Source organism: Balaenoptera acutorostrata, chromosome 10 (genome assembly GCF_949987535.1).
Source record: "Balaenoptera acutorostrata chromosome 10, mBalAcu1.1, whole genome shotgun sequence".
Lineage (NCBI taxonomy): Eukaryota > Metazoa > Chordata > Mammalia > Artiodactyla > Balaenopteridae > Balaenoptera > Balaenoptera acutorostrata.
The window spans coordinates 37,127,588-37,144,718 of record NC_080073.1 but is presented as its reverse complement, the minus strand read 5'-3'; the positions used below and the strand labels follow the sequence as shown (position 1 = coordinate 37,144,718).

Genomic DNA, 17,131 nt, shown 5'->3' with positions numbered 1-17,131 from the left:
CCTCTATTTATTTCCTTCAAGGCATCAGAGTCGGTAGTTAGTTAATCTTTGTCCCTTTTCCTTGTCTACCATCTGTTTCCCCACTAAAATACAAGTTCCTTAGGGTGGCGGCCTGGCCGGCTTCACTGTGAGAAGTGGTTCAGATACAGACTCCAGGCCAGACAACTAGGGTTAAGATCCTGGCTCCACCCCTTACTGTGTGGCTCTAGGCAAGGGACTCACCCTCTCTGTGCCTCAGTTTCCTCATCTGTGAAAAGGGGATGGTCATAGTTCCCACCTCACAGGGCTGCAATGAAGCTCACAGGAGACAGTCTGGCACAGACACTGGCCCCGAGGGAGAAGTCGGTAACATGTCCATTATTCTACATCTCACTGGGAGGATCTTCATGCCCTGAGGCTCCTCCAACAAAAGCTGGGCAAGAGCGCTCCCTGCTGGAGTGTGCGGGCCACCCGTGGCTGCACTTCTCTAGGGCCACTTTCAGGATGGCAGGAATTGTGAATCGTGGCCAGTAGTCAACTGAGGCCGCAGAAAAACCAACGAATCCACATAGGATGGAAATTCAACGTGCCCTGGATGCATGCCCCATCGGGATGCAGCCACGAGCCTGGTTCTTTGGGAGGCTGCTCGCCACTCCCAGAGCAGCACCACTGTTCATTGCTCCCCAGCTGATGAGCATCTAGGGTCTCTCATTTGTCCCCTTTACAAAAAGAACATCGGCACACACCCCCTTGTTTATAGGGTCCTGTGTACTGCACAAGTCTAACTGTTGAATGGTCCTGAGCCGGGGAATGGCTATCAGGAATGTGAAGAGAATGTCAAATGTCATTCCCAAAAGGCTCTCAGAGCAGACAATCAGAAGGCAGCCAGGGAGCTGACAGCAGCGGCTGCCCCAGGAGGGGCCAGGGTCGGGGAAGCCCTACTTCCTACCAGGTTGCCTCTTGTGCTATGTGAATTTCTTTTGCCAGGACTTTATTTATGGTGTGAATTTACTGTACTAGTTTCCCTAGTCTTCTGAGCAATGAGCCAGGCCTTCATGCCCAGGCAAGGCTCAGGGGTTCCCTCTGCCCTCCTCCTGCCTTGTGTGCCGGTTCAGCACAGGAACCGGTGCTGGTATGGGAAGATGCCTGCCAACTCTTAGCCATGCTGTGCCTCCAACCGTCCTCTGCTTTACTGGCAGAGACTCAACCAGAATCGGTCCATCAGGCCGGGGCTGGCGCTCACTGGGAGGCCAGCAGCACTTTCCTGGGCAGAGCCGTCAGAGCTGTGAGGCCCGGGAGCAGTGGGATGAACATTCTAGGTGACACACCAGGTCACCAGTGGCTCGGAACAGCCACCCCTTCCTCCCTGCCTCAGGGAAGTGTGGTTTTCTGGACAAGCAGCACTGCGCCAGAACCCGGAGAAAGATTTCCAGCGGGTGACTCTTCAACGGCCCTGGAGCCTCCCAGGTGCCAGACTCTGGGCCAGACCCCAGGGACAGGGTGCCCCGCAGGAGGCAGGTAATCAGGGCTGAGCAGTCTGGGCAGGAGGCACCAGGGTGACAAGGCAGGACAGGACCTCCTCACACATGTCCTCGCTCCGCAGCCTGGAGTTGGAAAATGCTGCCCCCTCAGACAGCGCAGGAGCAAAGGACGGCAGACGACAGAGTGCAGGCTCTAGCGCAGGCTCCAGCTCTGCTGCAGCCGAGACTCGGTTTCCTCACCCACAGAACAGCTGAAGAGAAGCCTTGCCCCACGCGGCTGCCCTGAGGACTGAATGAGGGGTGACGCTCTTGCCATGTTGCCCTCATTACCAGGCCCGCAGTAAGCATCCAAGAGTTATCTAATTATTCACCTATAATCAGGAGAAAGAAGTTCCTAAAAAACCATTTTAACTTTCTCATGGCAACAGTAACCCAGACTTCCTACCCAAGCTGGTTTGAGCTGTAAGGGTTTTGAGATGCTGCCACGGGTCGGCACCTGCAGCACTCCTGCTCTGCGGAGGCCAGGGCCCAGCTCTGGGGGCCCCACCCCAAGATCCAGGCCTCAAGATTGCTGAAAGCCACCAAGGAAGCTGGTGAAACCCAGCCTGTCCATCCCCAAGACACCTCGGCCCCCTGTTCTGTTCTGCTCAGTATCAGCTGAGACCCCTCAGATCATTCTTTACTTACTTGTTCATCAGAACCTCCAGAAGCAAAATACTCCCCCGTTCTTGAAAAGGCAACAGTGGTGGCTGGACCCTAGGAGAACAAGCCAAAAAGAGCAAACACCAAAGGTCACTCTAGATTCTCAATGCACAGGAAGAAACCAGAAGCTCGTGAGTGAGAGCGGCAGCAGGACTCAGGGCTGAGCACCTCATCCAGCCCATGCCCTCCCCAACCTTTGGCGGAGGAACTGGCAGGTGCCCAAGCATGAGCACTACTGCTGAGACTCTGGCCCCAAGCACCACTGACAAAAGCCGGGCCATGAGGTCGAGCGTTGGGCCGACAGGAATGAGCAGGAAAGGCCGCGCTGACAGCCCTACCGGACTGACATCACTGCCCTCACTTCCCAAGGAGAAGCCGGACGTCAGAGAGGTGCACTGACCTATCCCAGGCCCAGCACTGGGGCCAGAACTCGGTCCCCTGACCCAGACCATGCCCCCCTGCCAACACCACACTGCAGCTGACCAGAGAAGCGTGGAGCCCCGTGGAGGAGCCAATGAGCAGAGGCAGGGCGCTTGGGGAGCTCAGGCGACCCAAAGGGCCAGAACCAGGGCAAGAAGGAGGATGGGGTGGGGTTACTGAAGGGGCCTGGGCAGCGGAGCAAAGTGACGTGTCCCTCTAACGGGCACATCACTTCCCTCATGTTGGGGCCTTGGGAGGAGACATGCCACTCTGGCTTCTCACGCGCTGAAGGTCCACTGAACTGTCCAAAGGGTGATGTCAGGCCTGCACCTGGCCGCACCAGTGAGCACATTCAGGCTTGGGGCAGGGGGCATGATCTCCTGGTAAAGAGGGGGGCTCTTCCCCACACGCCTGAAACCCATTGCAGAAAGATGCACAGAGCAAGAGTCTGCTCGGCACACCACCACACTAAAAGTTTGGCCAAAAGGAACCATTGCTTCCTTTTGGCCAAACTGTTAATGCGGCAACACCTGGCATTCCCCAAGCAAAGCCAGATATAAGAGGTTCTCGCCTAGATGATGACAGTGCGGCCTCCATCAAAGGCCACCTCAGTTCCTCCAGAGCAGGACAGGGAGCAACAGGAGCTCCAACAGCGAATATGAGGGGCCGCCGGCAGTGGGGCTGACACAGCGGTGGACCCGTGGACGACAGGAATACTGGGAAGCACTTCCACTCGGCGGCAGAAAAGACTAGACAGGTTGTGGGCTGGAAAGGGACCTGACATCAGGGAGCAAGGCCAGCTTCTGCCTGCCCAGAAGAGACAGGCGGGTTAGACAGAGTTGCCCCCTGGGCCCGGGCACACTGGGCAGGAGGCAGCATGTCTGCCCATGCTTCTGGAATCTACCCACGGCTCCTCCTCTCCGAGCTGCCCATAGTGGGGGTGATGAAGAAGTACAAGGGGCCCGAAGGGGCTGGGCTCACAGCAGCCCGGGAGTCCTCTGCAGCCATCCATCAGGACAAAGGAGATCCATTCTCACTGACGGGGAACAATGTCCACTTGCATAGGTGAGTGTGCAATACCAGGAGCGCAGCATCACGGGCTGCAGACGCAGGGCCTGGGGGTAGGATGGGAGCAGGTCGTCTGTCACCCAGATACCCTTCCAGGCGGACAGTCACCACACACTGACAGGACTTAAGTGGGGGGAGGCAATTTCACGTGACTTACTTGAGTCTTAGAAATCTCTGTAATTTCCCATACTTTGAATTTTTTAACGAGTATATAGCATCGTTACATTAATACAAAAACAAAACAAAACTGTTTTCATTTTGAGGAAAAACAAAGAGGGAAGACAGAAAAGGGAAGGAACACAGTACGTGGAGTGTCAAAAAAGCCAGGCTCTCTGCCTGCCCAGAGCTCATTGAGGAATGGCAGGTTTCCAAGAAGTCACAGCAACTAAGGAACCAAACAGATATTCGTGGGTCAGTCTCCTTTCCTGTTGACACTCACCACCAGATGCCAAGTTGCGGACAAGATGTTGGAGGCCAAGCAGCAGCAGGACCACTGAAGAATGCGGCCGGCAGCCCAGTTTGGCAGGGGGATCAGGACCAGAAAGCAGGTGCTAGGAGCCCTCCAGGCAAGAAGAACTAGAGCCTTCCCCAGAGTCCAAGTCCCAGGAAACTCCAGGGAGGGCACGAGCGACAAGGGCGCTCAGAGGAGCTCTTGAGGGTTGAGGCCCACAGTCCTCCCCAACAGTGCCCGTTTACCAAGAGGACTGCATGGCTCCTGCACCAGGTACCTCGGTGTTCCTGGAAAGAGTGGTTTCCACGAAGGCTCCTACCCATCCACCCCGGGGCCCACAGAAGCAGTCCAGGGCGGTCAAAGCACAGCCCAGAGAATGGCTGGCCCTGGGCTCTGCTGTGGGCCAAAGTCATCATGGACTGCAATGCAGACTCAGCTCTTCACTGCTGACAATCTTCAACCCAACCCTTGGTGGGCCTTCAGGGCCTCAGACCACCCAGACCCCCAGAGACCTCACCAGGCCCTCTCCTCTGCCCTTCCCATCAGCACTCTGGCCCCACTGAACCGCTCGCCGCTCTGCAAAACTGTGAGCTCAAGAAGGCCTCTTTCCGTGTTCTTTCTGCAGCCTCCTACATTGAGCTCTGAATTTGGTTATTTTTGATCTTTCTTGGTTTTAAATAAATTCATTTAAGGCTACAAATTTGCCTCTGACTGCCATCTTGGAGCTTAGATCCCCAAAGTTTCCCATATGCAGTATTTTCACTGTCCTTCATCTCCAAATGTTCCATTTCCACTGGGATTTTCTCTTTAGCCCAGCAGTTATTTAGAAGTGAGTTCTAGTTTCCAAACCCTGCGGGCTGGGGGAGTCTCTTTTATCACCGGCAGGGATCAGTTGTGATCAGGAGTGTTCTCTGAGACTGTCCCGCCTTCACAGTGGCTGATTCCTTTCAGTCAATTAGTCACTCTTGATGCATTCGTTCACCGGCTAGGGTCAGGCATGCGGCCAAGTTGTTTCTTCCCACAGGCAAGGCCCGGGGCCTCTGCAGCGCTTCCTGAGCGGGACTCTGAGCAGCAGCTCTCAGCTGGGCCCTCGGCAGCGTGGGTCTGACCTGTCCCTGATCGCCAGGGGTGCCCACCTGCCTGAGGTCCTGGTCCCCATCTGGCTCCAGGCCAGGTCCACTGGCAGGGACGCTGCCTAGCCTCAACCGGATCCTTCCTCCCTCCCTCTCTGGATCTGGCCAGTTGGAGCCCTTTGTGAGATGATCATCGTGAGCACTGGATGCAGCCCGGTCCCCCACCTCTCTCTCCCCCCTGACCCAGCTGCACGTGGCCCTCGAGCTCAGCTGGACTCACACCCAGTCATTTCACCATACACCGCCTCTGCCTTGCCAACCTCCAGACCCAAGGGACCCATACTGGCTGGTTCCTTCACTCTCCAACAGCAAGGCGTCAATGAAGGGGGGGAAAAAAGGCAAAACAAAGGATGCCATGGTGTTTAGATCCCACAGCTCCTGACGACTCTCACTCCACAGCCCCTGCAGTTTGTCCAGACCTCTCCGCTGGCCTCACCCCCTCCGGCCTGACTCCCTGAGTCCCTGCACACCTGAACTTTGACCGCTGTGGCCACAACAGCTACAGGGGCAAAGGCTCAGCCAGGTACCCCCACCCCCACCATGCAAGGGTTTTGATGTTTTTCACTGGCTGCCAGCGAACAAAAAGCAACGTCACACCACATGCCCCATGTCAGAGGTAAAATAAGAGCGGCCATCAAACAGATACACGGAGACCAAGGAGGCCTCTGGAGTGGGTGCTCTGGACTCTGACCCCCGCGCTCAGGCAAAGACACCGCAACCCAGTCCACCAGGACGATTCTTCCACAAATCCCCGCGAGGGAGGCTCGGCACTCACTCGCTAGACCTGTCGTGGGCTGGTGCTTATGTCCCTTCGTGGGGCCCCGCGGACAAGGAGCGGCCACCTAGGCTGCTCCTGACCTTGGCCAAGGACACCTGTTCCCAGCCCTCAACTCTGGGCTGCCGGCAGGGGACAGGGGGTCAGGCTGAGCTCTTGGTTACTTCAGTTGGAGTAAGTGAGCTCCTCTCCCTCTTAATGTCCCCTCACTTCTCCCGGGAGCTGCCCAACCATCCAAGGCAGATCTAAGCCTCTCAAGCAGCAAAGCGAGTCTCCAAAATGAACAACTACACAAGGGCCACAGGGCGCAGAGAAACGAGGTGGGAGGGGCCCATTCTGAGAGCGTCCTTCCTCCCGGGGCAGCCAGGGGCGGCCCACATGCCCAGGCCGCTCTGTCCCCCTGCTGTCTCTCCTCCTAGAGGGTGAGTCCCCCTTGTTGCCACTTCCCCAGCCCCAGCCCCAGCCCCCGGCGCAGCACAAGCTGCCAGTAGCATCGGCCGACCCCATGCTCTGAGCCTGTGATTTCTCGACAACCGAGCACAGCCCCTCACACAGCTGCCCCAGGTTTGGGGATCTGGGCCCTGGGTGATGGGTGCTCGCTCCACCGTGGGCCAGCTGAGGTTCGGGGAACCACGTGCCCGCTGGTCCCTGTGCGGTTCAGTCACTCCACAGAGACACGAACGTCAACTGCACAGCCGCAAACACCAGATTTAACGCCCCACCCACGCCCCGCCTACCCTCCTCTCCCAAATAGCTCTGGGGACTAAAACCAAATGAGCATGTCTCGAGATTACGTTTCGGAAAATACAGAAAAATAAATCTGTATTTCTAGCACGATGCCCCCACATTTGCCACACAAAACTATGGGGGCCTTGCTCAGGGCACAAGGCTTTGAAAGACAGCTGCCTTTGGTGGGAAAGCCCTCCCCTCTCCTGGTCTTCCCTGCGGCAAAGTGAGGGGTGAGCGGGGTGAGGAGGCTCCCGTGCAGCTGACACCCCTAAGTCTGTACAGGATCCAGCGAGAAGCAGGGTCTCCCTTTCCTCCTGCTTCACTGTCCCGGTCGTGGCGGATCCCCACAGCAAGACTTCCCAGAGCCTCAGAGAGGGCGCTGGCACCCCTACCCAGCCCAGTGTCATCAGATACCCGGCCTGTCCTCCAGGAGTCAGGCCCTGGAAAAGACCCGATGGGCGGGACTAATGAAGGGCAACGGAAGCAGACCTGTAGACCAAGGCAGCAGCAGGCCGAACCCACTCAGGACAGCTGGTGGGGACAAGCTGTCGGGGAATCACTACAGCCCACCCATTGTGGGACGGATTTTAGGAGTTGTGTGACAAGAGAGAAGCCAGAGCAAGAGGATGTTCTGGGGCAGACGAGAACAACCCTAAACAAAATAAGAAGCCAGATAAACCCTGCAGAGACTCTGTGGGTGAGTGGGAGGAGGGGAAATGGGTGAGCCCCATCCCAGAGGGGGAGGGGCCGACGGCTATGGCCCTGTGCCCATCAGTGGGCGTTAAGTCATCAGAGCCCCCTAATATGTACTCAGTTTCCTAACAAACATTACCCATCCATGGTGCCAGGACCATGCCCATAACAGAAACTTTAAACAGCCTTTTAAAGAGCTCTCATCTAGAACAGCATGGGGTCATTTTCCAAGAGCTGCGCAGGACAGGGACTGGCAGCCGTGAGGACGTGTCCTCTCCCAATATGACAGATATGGGCATCGTTCTTACAAAGGAGGAAAGGCTTGGCAAAGTCAAGGTCTTGCCCACTGTCACAGGTTAAGAGGTGGAGCCAGAATGGTTTGACCCCAACGTCCAAACCCTTTCCTCCCATTTGTGGCCCCCCAAGGCTCAGGCTTTTCTGGCTGAACAAGATAGGAGAGTGTCCATCATTTTTCTAAACCAGAAACAGGTGGGTACAAGCTGTTCGTCCCTGGAAATGTTGGGGTGTTTCCTTAGAAAGCTGGGCATCAGACAAGGCTGCGAACCCTCCCCAACCGAACGTATCCAGCACTTGGTCTCAGTCAAAGCAGCTGGCAAAGGTGACCGGTGCAGGCTCTTTTCCAACCCAATCACTGAGAGAGAAATCACTCCGGTGTCCCCATGGCGGAGGAAGGAGGACAGTGCCCCATATCCAGGCTGGCAGTGCCTCCCTGCTCTGTCCACTCTCCACCCAGATGGGCAGATTTGTCTGGAAGCCGAGGGCTACCCAACCTCTCAGCCGCAACAGGCTCCTCAGTCTGTCCCACCCCCCTGCCCTGGCAAAGGCGTCAGTGTCTGCTCGGCTTGAGTTTGGAAACCTGCTGCCCCTGCGCAGCAGGGGCAGCAGGGCGGTGAGGGGCCAGGGCCCGTGTGGGGTTGGAGCCAGCAAAGGGCCTGCCCAGCTCTCTGGCCTGCTCCCCAAATCACCTGGGGACATCCACCCCGTGGAAGCCTCTGAAGAGCCACACGAGCCCCAGCTGCAGCCAGGGAGCTGTTTCTGGGGTGCAGCACATGTGGTGTCAAGCTCCCACGGGGCAGGAGCCTCGCTCAGTCACCAGCCACACCCCCTGAATGGCCCTTTGTGGCTCACCCAAAGCCAGGACTGCAGGGGAGAAGCACCAGAATCCTTCAGGCTCACAATAAACTTGTAACATGTCCATCCCCAGCCCCACAGGTAAGCCGGCCTCACATGGGCCGATGGAAGTGTGACCAATCACTTGCACGCCAGAGAACCACCAAACTGCCAGCCTGGTCAGACTCCTGGGGGCACAAGCTGTCCTCAGTGCCAGCACATGGGCCCAGCCCAGGAGACCCAGGCCACACTGGGTGATCCTGATCTTAGCTTTGCACTTGGCATGTGCCTGTCCTGGTGCCCCTATGCCTTTAGGAAACAATAAGAGACTTTTGGCCTCAACTCAGGCAAGAGAGCTTCTACCCAACAGCATGGCCTCCCCTGACCCTTCCTCACTTTTCCTCCAGTGGGGCTGGCTCAGGCCGGCCCTCTCACAGGACACGGAGACACTTCCCTGCCACACGCAGAGCCCCCTCTCCTGCTCAAGGTCTGGCTCCCCGCAGCACCAGCTCCCTGTGGCAGGCTCCTCTCGGCTGGCCCCTGACCCCCGGCCTGCACTGTCCCTTCTCATAAGTGTGGATCTGGAGGCCTGAAGGGGCGGCTGCTCCACGTGGCAGAACAACTCAATAGCCCTCCCTCTACGGCTCCCTTGGGGCTATGCCTGAGGGTGGTCACAAGGAGGTCCTCCAAGTCCAAACCAAAGCTTTCTGGGGATCCCTCTCCTGCTGGACCAGAACACCATCACCTAGCAGCAAGGCTGGAACACAAGAAGCCATGAGGCCCGCTGGCCTCCTACACAGACCAGTGATCTGAAAACAAGAGTGAGATCACAACTTCTAAAAGCCATACATATGAGGTCAATGGGTGTGGTGGAAACTGCAGATGTGGGTACTCGTTCCAGGTCGACAACCCTAAGCTGCATGAGACCCCCTACAAGTCCAGATCATTCTCTGGACCTCGGTTCCCCCACCAGGACTCAAAGGTGCTTTCAAATCTGCCTTCTCATCTGGGGGACAGAATCCCTGGGCATCTGGGACCACTTGGGAGCTGTGGGCGCCACAGGCTTCTGGACGTGGTTGGTGACAGCTGTGCTTGGTGAGGCCCTCACTACCTCCTGGAACAGAATGTGGACGCTCAAGTCACCAAGGAGTGCAGCTGTGCATCCTCCTGGAAGGACGGGACAGGGAGGGGACTTCACGAGCGGGGGAGCCTGAGAGGACCAGACACTGCACAGAGCATCTGGGCGGGCTTCAGCCCACTCCTCAGCCCGTGGTGCAGGCCCTCTCCCTGGGGCTTGGCAGGGGCAATACATCCTCCAAAGGAGTCAATACATCCTCCAAAGGGGTGTCAAAGAACTTCTTCCTGGAGCTGAGCCGCTCTGGCCCGACAGCATGTCACAAACCCTCACAGGTCAGGGACATTTTCGGAGCACATTGGCTCCCAGTGACAACACAGGCCCAATTCCACAGATTTGTCCCCTCGGGGAGAGCAAAGCCGCTCCCGCTCCCGGCCCAGATGTCCGCCCACACTAGGTATCTGGTCCAGCTGGCGGACTGCTTTTAACAACTGCCCGAATCAAGGCTGCTCAACCGCACTCTCCTTCCTTAGGAAGCCACCCTTAGCTGACTTTGAATCGCCCCAAGCCCAGGGGCAGAGTCAGAGCCAACAAGGAGCCACAGCAAACCCTGGCAGACTGGGGCACAGAGGGGGGGCTAGGTTTTGCAGCCCCCCTCACACACACACACCACGTACTTGCCCTCCGACATCAGCCCAGAGACCAGACTCTTCAAGAGTCTTTGCCCAAAAGAAAGCACCCTGGAGGCAGAGAGGGCAAAGGAAGTGGGCCAGGTCTGCCCACGTGGCCCGCTGGAGAACCCAGCACTGAGCTGCCACCGGTGAGTGCACAGTGGTCTCACCACAGGTCTTGAGGAGGAGGAAGAGGAGAAAGGGAGAGATCAGCTCTCCAGAAAGAGGAGAGGGGTTAAAGCTAGCGCGGGGCTCTGGCCAGCTCCTTCCTCCCAGAATCGGTCTGCGGAACCCCGAGGAAGCCAGGCCCTGGGGCTCCCACACCCTGCGCCCCACAGTGGGGCTGTGTTATGGGTACTCCAGGAAGAAGAGCCCCTAAGACCCATGGCACACCAATGCTAAGTTTCTGTACTTGATAGGGACTTTGGGGGGTTGGAACAGAAACAAATGTGAGCCTCACACTCCGACTCCCACTTTCATCTGAGCGGGGAGAAGCCTACCCTGCTTCACCCAACCCTCCAAGTACCACCCAAGACTCAACCTGCCTCTCCTGGTTTCCTAACACATCTCATGCCACCTCGGCTCTGATGTCCCCAGAGAGTCCCCTGCTTCCCAGGCCACGAGCCCCAGTGGGTGGGACCACGACATCCATTTCATACCCCTGGTGCCCAGCCCGGTGAGCTGGGAAGCGGATGACGAATGGACAAACGGACGGCAAGATGAACAGAGGTGAGCTTGCTTCTCCTTCCTCCCCCTTCCTCTGGGCACTGCGAGTTTGGTGCCCTGAGGAAGAATTGATTTCTAAAGCCATTTCCCGTTCTCCACACCCCCAAACCACCGCTGTCCCTCAGCCTGTCTCCCACATTTCCAGGTTCAACAGCAGATAAGCAACTGCGCGGTTTCTCTTGGCCCCTGTCTCACTTCTCCAGGAGAACAATGTCCACAGGTTTCCCATATGTGCTGATGCTGGGCCCGAACACAGGAAGAGCCTTTTAGATGCCGCATTCAAGGCTTCTCAGGCTGAGAGGTGAATCAGCTGTCTAAAGAACGTCCACAAGAAAGGAGAAAGTGCTCGGTGATCACTTGGTATGCACCTGCCTGCACGGTGTTTCTGTGCATTGCTTTTCCTTCATTTTCGTGGGAGCAGGAGAGGTAGCAGCGTTCATGTGGTTTTCAAATGCCCTCCTGGTTATAAGATCCGAAACTGGTTACGTGTGAATCTAAGTAACTACTTGCCAAAGGGCTAACAAAGGTGGCTCCCCCACAGGCTGACAACAGGAGCAGCGATCACGCCAGCCCAGTGGCCATACGTGACACCTAGATGTGTCGACACCAGGGGAACAGGCCCGCTGGTCCTGCACACCAGACATTTCTCTGACAGAGAGGACCAGGGGTCACCATGGGCTGAGGGCAAGTGGCCTCCAGGTCCCAAGGAAACAGAAGAAAAGGCCCATGCCCCCACTCCAAGCCATGGCCAAGGCCCCTTGTGCTCTGACTCAGATGGCAGTGGGATCCAGAGAGCGCTGGGTTAGACGCCTCACACCTAGCTGCTGGCCCAAGAGACATGAGCAGCCCAGGGCCTCCCTCAGCCCTCAAGAGCCTGTCCCCACTCTCCGTCCCGTCTGCCCCTGATCATGGGTGGAGAAGTGGACAAACTGAAATGCTCTGGTCTCTGCACCCGTGCCCCACTTGGATGTGGCGACCACGTCCCAGCAGGAGACACTCTGATGACCGCTCTGCTCAGCAGGAGACAGCTCAGCCGCACCCAGGCCGGCTGCAGGGGAGAACTGCAAGCAGCCCACCGCCCACTGGGGCCCGTGCCCAGCTACTGCCCACATAGGGGGCCAGGGCACCGGATGTGTTGGTGAAAGACGCTCAGAGAGAAGGCCTCTCTCCCTCGTTTCAATTCTAGGAATTCCCCAATGAATGTGCGGTAAGATTTCCCTCCTTCACACCCGCCTCTGCAAGACACCTGTTGTTTCTGCCTCCAGAGGGCCCCAGGAGGCCTGATGGCAATTCAGGGCATGAGTTCCAGGGCTCTACTCAACTGCTGGACCAAGTGATGCCTGAGGTCATTGGGGACAGATTCCATTCAGCCCCTGGGAAAAGTCTGTCAACCATGTCCAGAGGCCTCCGTTCCGACCCCCCACCCAACTGAACCCCTGTACTCCCTTCTCAGCTGCAGCACCAGGCCCAGCACTTCTGCCAGAGGTCACAGGTCTTGTGGGTGGGAAACCTGCTTCTGCACCTCACCTCAGCGTGCAGGCTGCAAGGGGATCACAGAACCCCTCCATCGGGCTCCAAGGGAAGGGCCACCTCAAGGCAGCACCTCCACCCCACTCCATGCCACTCAGCCCAGGCTGACGCCCTCACCTGATGTCCATGGAGCGTGTAGAGCAGCCGGCCCTCCATGAGGTCCAGGATCTTCAGGGTTGAGTCGCTGGAGGCCGTGACCAAGTAGTTTCCCGACGGGTGGAAGGAGAGGGCGTTCACCGCCGCACTGTGCACTGGAGGAAGGATGTCACTCAGATGGGCTGGGAGGCCCACAAAGTCAGAAGACGGGCCAGAAGACTCGGCACAGGTCTGGGCTGGGGAGGCCATTGCCCAGAGTTGCTATGAAGAGCCCCAGAAGGACTTCCCAGGAGGGCAGCACAAACAAAGGACAGGAGGAGACTCATCCAGAGATGAGGGCAGGCAGCGGGAGACGCAGGGCAGGCGGGAGCACGTGCGGCAAGGCCAGAGGGATCAAGCCATTCCTCCACCTCTCCCTCCTCACCAAGCAGTCAAGCTAGAGCTGTACAGAGTGCTCAAACATAACGCTCAATCTGTCTCACATGCTGCTACTTCAGGGAAACCAAATGGAAAAGAAAACCCCTGCAAATGCCAATATGATGCCCCTGCCCTGGGGGAAAGGATGGGCATGGGAGTGGGCAAGAAAACAGCTTAAGACACGCTCTCAGGAGCCAGTCAGGCCCGGGTTCCAACCCCAGCCTCCTGACTGGCCCGCCCTGGGACCCTGAGCGAGCATCTTGACACACTGAGCCCGTTTCTCCTTCTGTGGCACAGCACCTACAAGTTAGGGTGCTGTAGGCATGCTGCCAGGTGAAGCCTGTGAGGCCTCTGTACAGAGTGAGCCCTGATGTCCCTCTCCGCTACCCCAGGCATCCCATGCTACTCCAGGTCCTGCCATTTAACTCACTTGACAGCTCAAGCCCATCCACGATTCTTCCCCACTGCTCCAGCCCAAGCCCCACCATCCACACTGGTGTCCCTCGCTCTCCAAGATCTGGCCACACCAGCCCTGTCAGCTCCCTAGCTGTGGGACCTTCCCACCCCTTGTTCCCCCTGGGCCGGGAAGACTCTTGCCTGCCTCTTCCCCAGACCCTGCAGCTCACTCACTGCTCAGAGTCACCTCCTCAGGGAAGCCTCCCCTGACCTCGCCATCAGGGCCACCCCCTTGTTTGGTCCCTCCTGAAGCACCGTGAGTCTCTTCACAGCAGGGTTTTTACATTTATGTGCAGCTATTTGGTTCCCAGCTGGGTCCCCCATGAGACCATGTGCTCCATCAGGCAGGGGGCTTTGTTGGGTCCTTGGCTCCTGGCTCAGTGCCTGACACTGAGCAGGACTCGAAAAGCAGTTGGTGAGTAGGTGAACTGGACCCAGGCAGGCCACATGGGGACATCAACGTGTGGACCAGCCATATCACAGCTTAGAGTAGCTGCTGAGGAAGACCCAGGTGCCTTCGTACCCATTACCACAGGCCTCGTGAGTGAAACCAGAGGGGCTAGGATAACCATGACCCCGCCAAGTCAGAACTGCCACAAACATAAAGGCAAATTCTAAAACCAACCCCTCATCCTGGCACCGTGAGACTGCAGGAAACACTGCTGGACCAGTAAACACACCCACCATGAAACGGCCCTCAGTAGAGCCGACGGAGGTGCACGGAGCCCCTCAGACACCAGGCCAGCCGATGTGCAGACGTGCCGGGGAGTGTGGATTCACGTTCCCAAGCACACTTAGGGGAGATACCAGGGCTTTACATAACACGATCTTTAGGTCTAAACACTCTCTCAGCACCAGGAACTCCAAGAGACGGCCTGGAGTGGGGCTGATGGGGTCTCCAGAGCCAGCTCCTGGAGGCGGAGTCCAGAGCCCCACGGCCAGACGCTCTCCCACACTCAGGGCGATGAGGCAGGGGGTGGCACCCTCAGTGTTTACCAGAAATGGGGGCATGGAGAGAAGAGGAAAAAAGCCAGAGCCGACCCCAGCAGAACCGAACAGGCACCGGCCACAAGCAGCAGCAGAAAGAACGTTAGTGGCACACAGGGTGTGCCCGTGACTCCCCACATGTGGGGGGCACACCCACGTGTGCAGACCCAGAGGAAGGTGTGGACAGAAGCTCCAGACACAGAGCAGGGGTGCTCTCTGGGGAGGACAGGAACAGGGGGACTTCTAATTATTACTCTACATACTTCCAGAAAATATTTTTTCAGCGTTAGAATATAGTCACTATGATTATACAACTGAGCAAATGATAAAAAGTGAATCCTTCCCTCCCCCCAAACGAGTGTGTCACGCCTGGGGAGAAGGAGACCCAGGCTCTGCAGGCACTTCAGGCTGTGCTTCTATAGGCTGCGAACCAGTGTGAGCTCCTGAGGGGCTGGCTGTGCTCGCCAGGACGCTGGTTCACACCCGCGGCGAGTGGGGGTGGGAGAGGGGCACAAACACTGCGAGATCCCCCTGAGGAGTCCCGCCCACCCCTGACCCCTCGGCCCACAGTAGGACAGCTTTGAGAGGCAGCTGCCCTCCTTCTGTCTCACCACGCCCCAATCTCCCCTTGGGCCTCCTTAGATGCTGCTCCTGGCGCATCTGCCTCGCTGAGCCTGGAGAAGGGCACGCTATTCTTGCTTCTGCACCCCCTGGCAGCCTGTGCTGGCATGAACGCCCCCCAGCCCCTCCCCGAGACAAAGCTGGCAGGGGAGAGCCAGCAGCAGCGTGGATCGGGGGAGGCGAGCTCAGGGAACACAGGGCTTGCCCAGCACCAGCAGGGCGGCAGGGGCAGGGCGTGGCTACCACGCCAGGTTCTCCCACCTGGTCAAGCCCACCCAAGGGAGGGAACTGCCATCCACCCCCTCACCCGGCCCAGGGAAGGGTGCCCGAGGCCCTGCTCCACTATAAATGGCAAGAATAGCTAAGGCCTCTTGGCTGGGGTAGAAATATCTGGAACCATTTACTCCAAAACAGGGCTCAGCCTGGCAAGCCAGGCTTTTGGGAATGTGCCAGCCCCACCTTTCCCGACTCGCTCTCCTGCCTCACCCACCAGCCCCACCAGCCTGGAGCAGCCTCTCTGGCTCTGCCGAGGGTGGGGCCGTACCAGGGAGGCCTCATAGAATCAGCCCTGCATGACAGTCTCCCACGGAGGCCCGGCTGCCCCACGATGGGGTGAGCCTCCTGTCACGAAGCCCTGAGCAGTGACGGCACACAAACAATCCACTTTTCACCAAGCCCAAAGTTGCAGGCCCTCCGCCTAGCTCCATGGCAGAGATGGGTGACGGCTGATGGCAGGCTGCCATTTGGGCACAATGTGGGCTACACCCCTCCCCCACCGCGACCCCAAAGAAGGGACTCCAACTCAGGGTCAGAGATGTACCAGCGTCAATGTTCTGTAGGTCACCAGGATGCCAGGGAGGGTGGGACTGAGGCCACTGCAGACCCTGCCCCCAAGTACTGGGAACGGGCCACAGCCTGCAGGCAGCAGGTGGCCTAAGGAGAGACCTGGCTATCCACAAGCTGCCTGCACAGCTCTGCTTGTAGAACCCTCAGCAAATCTGGCCCACTGCCCAATGGGTTCCAAACTGGCCATGGGGCCCACAGAGACCCCAGGTGCCCAAGCAGGAGGTCTCCTTCTGGGGCAGGCCACGCCAGCGCCGAGCCCCACCACATGCCCACCACAAGGGGCTCGGCTCGCTCTGCCAGGGTGGCCTCTCACAACGCTCAACTGGCGTTACCGGTGACACAGTGGCCGTGGGCTCACAAGAGGCTGTGGGTTCACACAGTGAAGGTGCTCTGACACCAGCAGCTAAGGACACTCCGAACAGTCACCTCGCGAATGTCGTAGGAACACCTGCTCAGGGACAGCAGGCGAGAGCCGGTGAGTTGGCCAGAGCAGGTGGGACAGTGCACTGCCTCCTGATCAACCCTTTCGGGCTCCGAACACCAAAAAGGGTGCAGGCCTGCCCTGCTGGTTGCACAGAAGCTTTAAAACCCTCCGTGACCGTGTCTGGAGTAGGGAGGGGGTCCAGGGACGTGCTAAGGACCAGTGGACAGAGAAGCTGGGACTCTGAGCTTCTAACTGGAGTTTCTGGAGAGAGCCAAGCCAAGCCCTCTCGGGGGCCTCGGGCAAGTAAATGACTAGAATCAACACGGTGTGAGGAACCCATAGCTTCCCAGCTGCGTGACCTGGGCAAGCCTCAAACACCCCATCTGTGAAATGGGGAGTAGCCCTGCCCTGTTGACCACTCAGGCCTGTCCCTGGATAATGAACCCACACGTGCCTGGAAACCGCAAAGCACATTAAGGGATCGGGGACAGAGCTGCTGCTCAGGTGTCTGAACAGTCTTAGTGTGGCTCCGAGCATACGGAGCCTAACCCACCTCCGTGGAGACTGGCACTCCCGGGGCTCCAGTGCCCCACCAACTCCGTGCTGAATGGGGAAATCAGAACTGCTCCTTGCAGTGACAGGCCAGAGCAAGAAACTCCTCGCCTGAGACAAATGGTGCCAGCTGCCTGCTGTAGCCCAGAGTGATTCCAACAACCCAAC

The 17,131-nt window shown here is 58.0% G+C and overlaps 1 protein-coding gene across 2 annotated transcripts in view; it reads right to left on the bottom strand.

Annotated features, from left to right (window-relative positions):
- POC1A (POC1 centriolar protein A) overlaps positions 1-17,131 on the bottom strand; it is a 73,053-nt gene that overhangs the window by 44,897 nt on the left and 11,025 nt on the right. For both annotated transcript variants that reach the window (XM_057554991.1, XM_057554992.1), the window contains exons 7-8: positions 12,682-12,815; positions 2,148-2,216 (exon numbers count right to left, since the gene is read on the bottom strand). In XM_057554991.1, the coding sequence (XP_057410974.1) occupies positions 2,148-2,216; positions 12,682-12,815 (203 nt within the window). The remainder of the gene's footprint in view (positions 1-2,147; positions 2,217-12,681; positions 12,816-17,131) is intronic.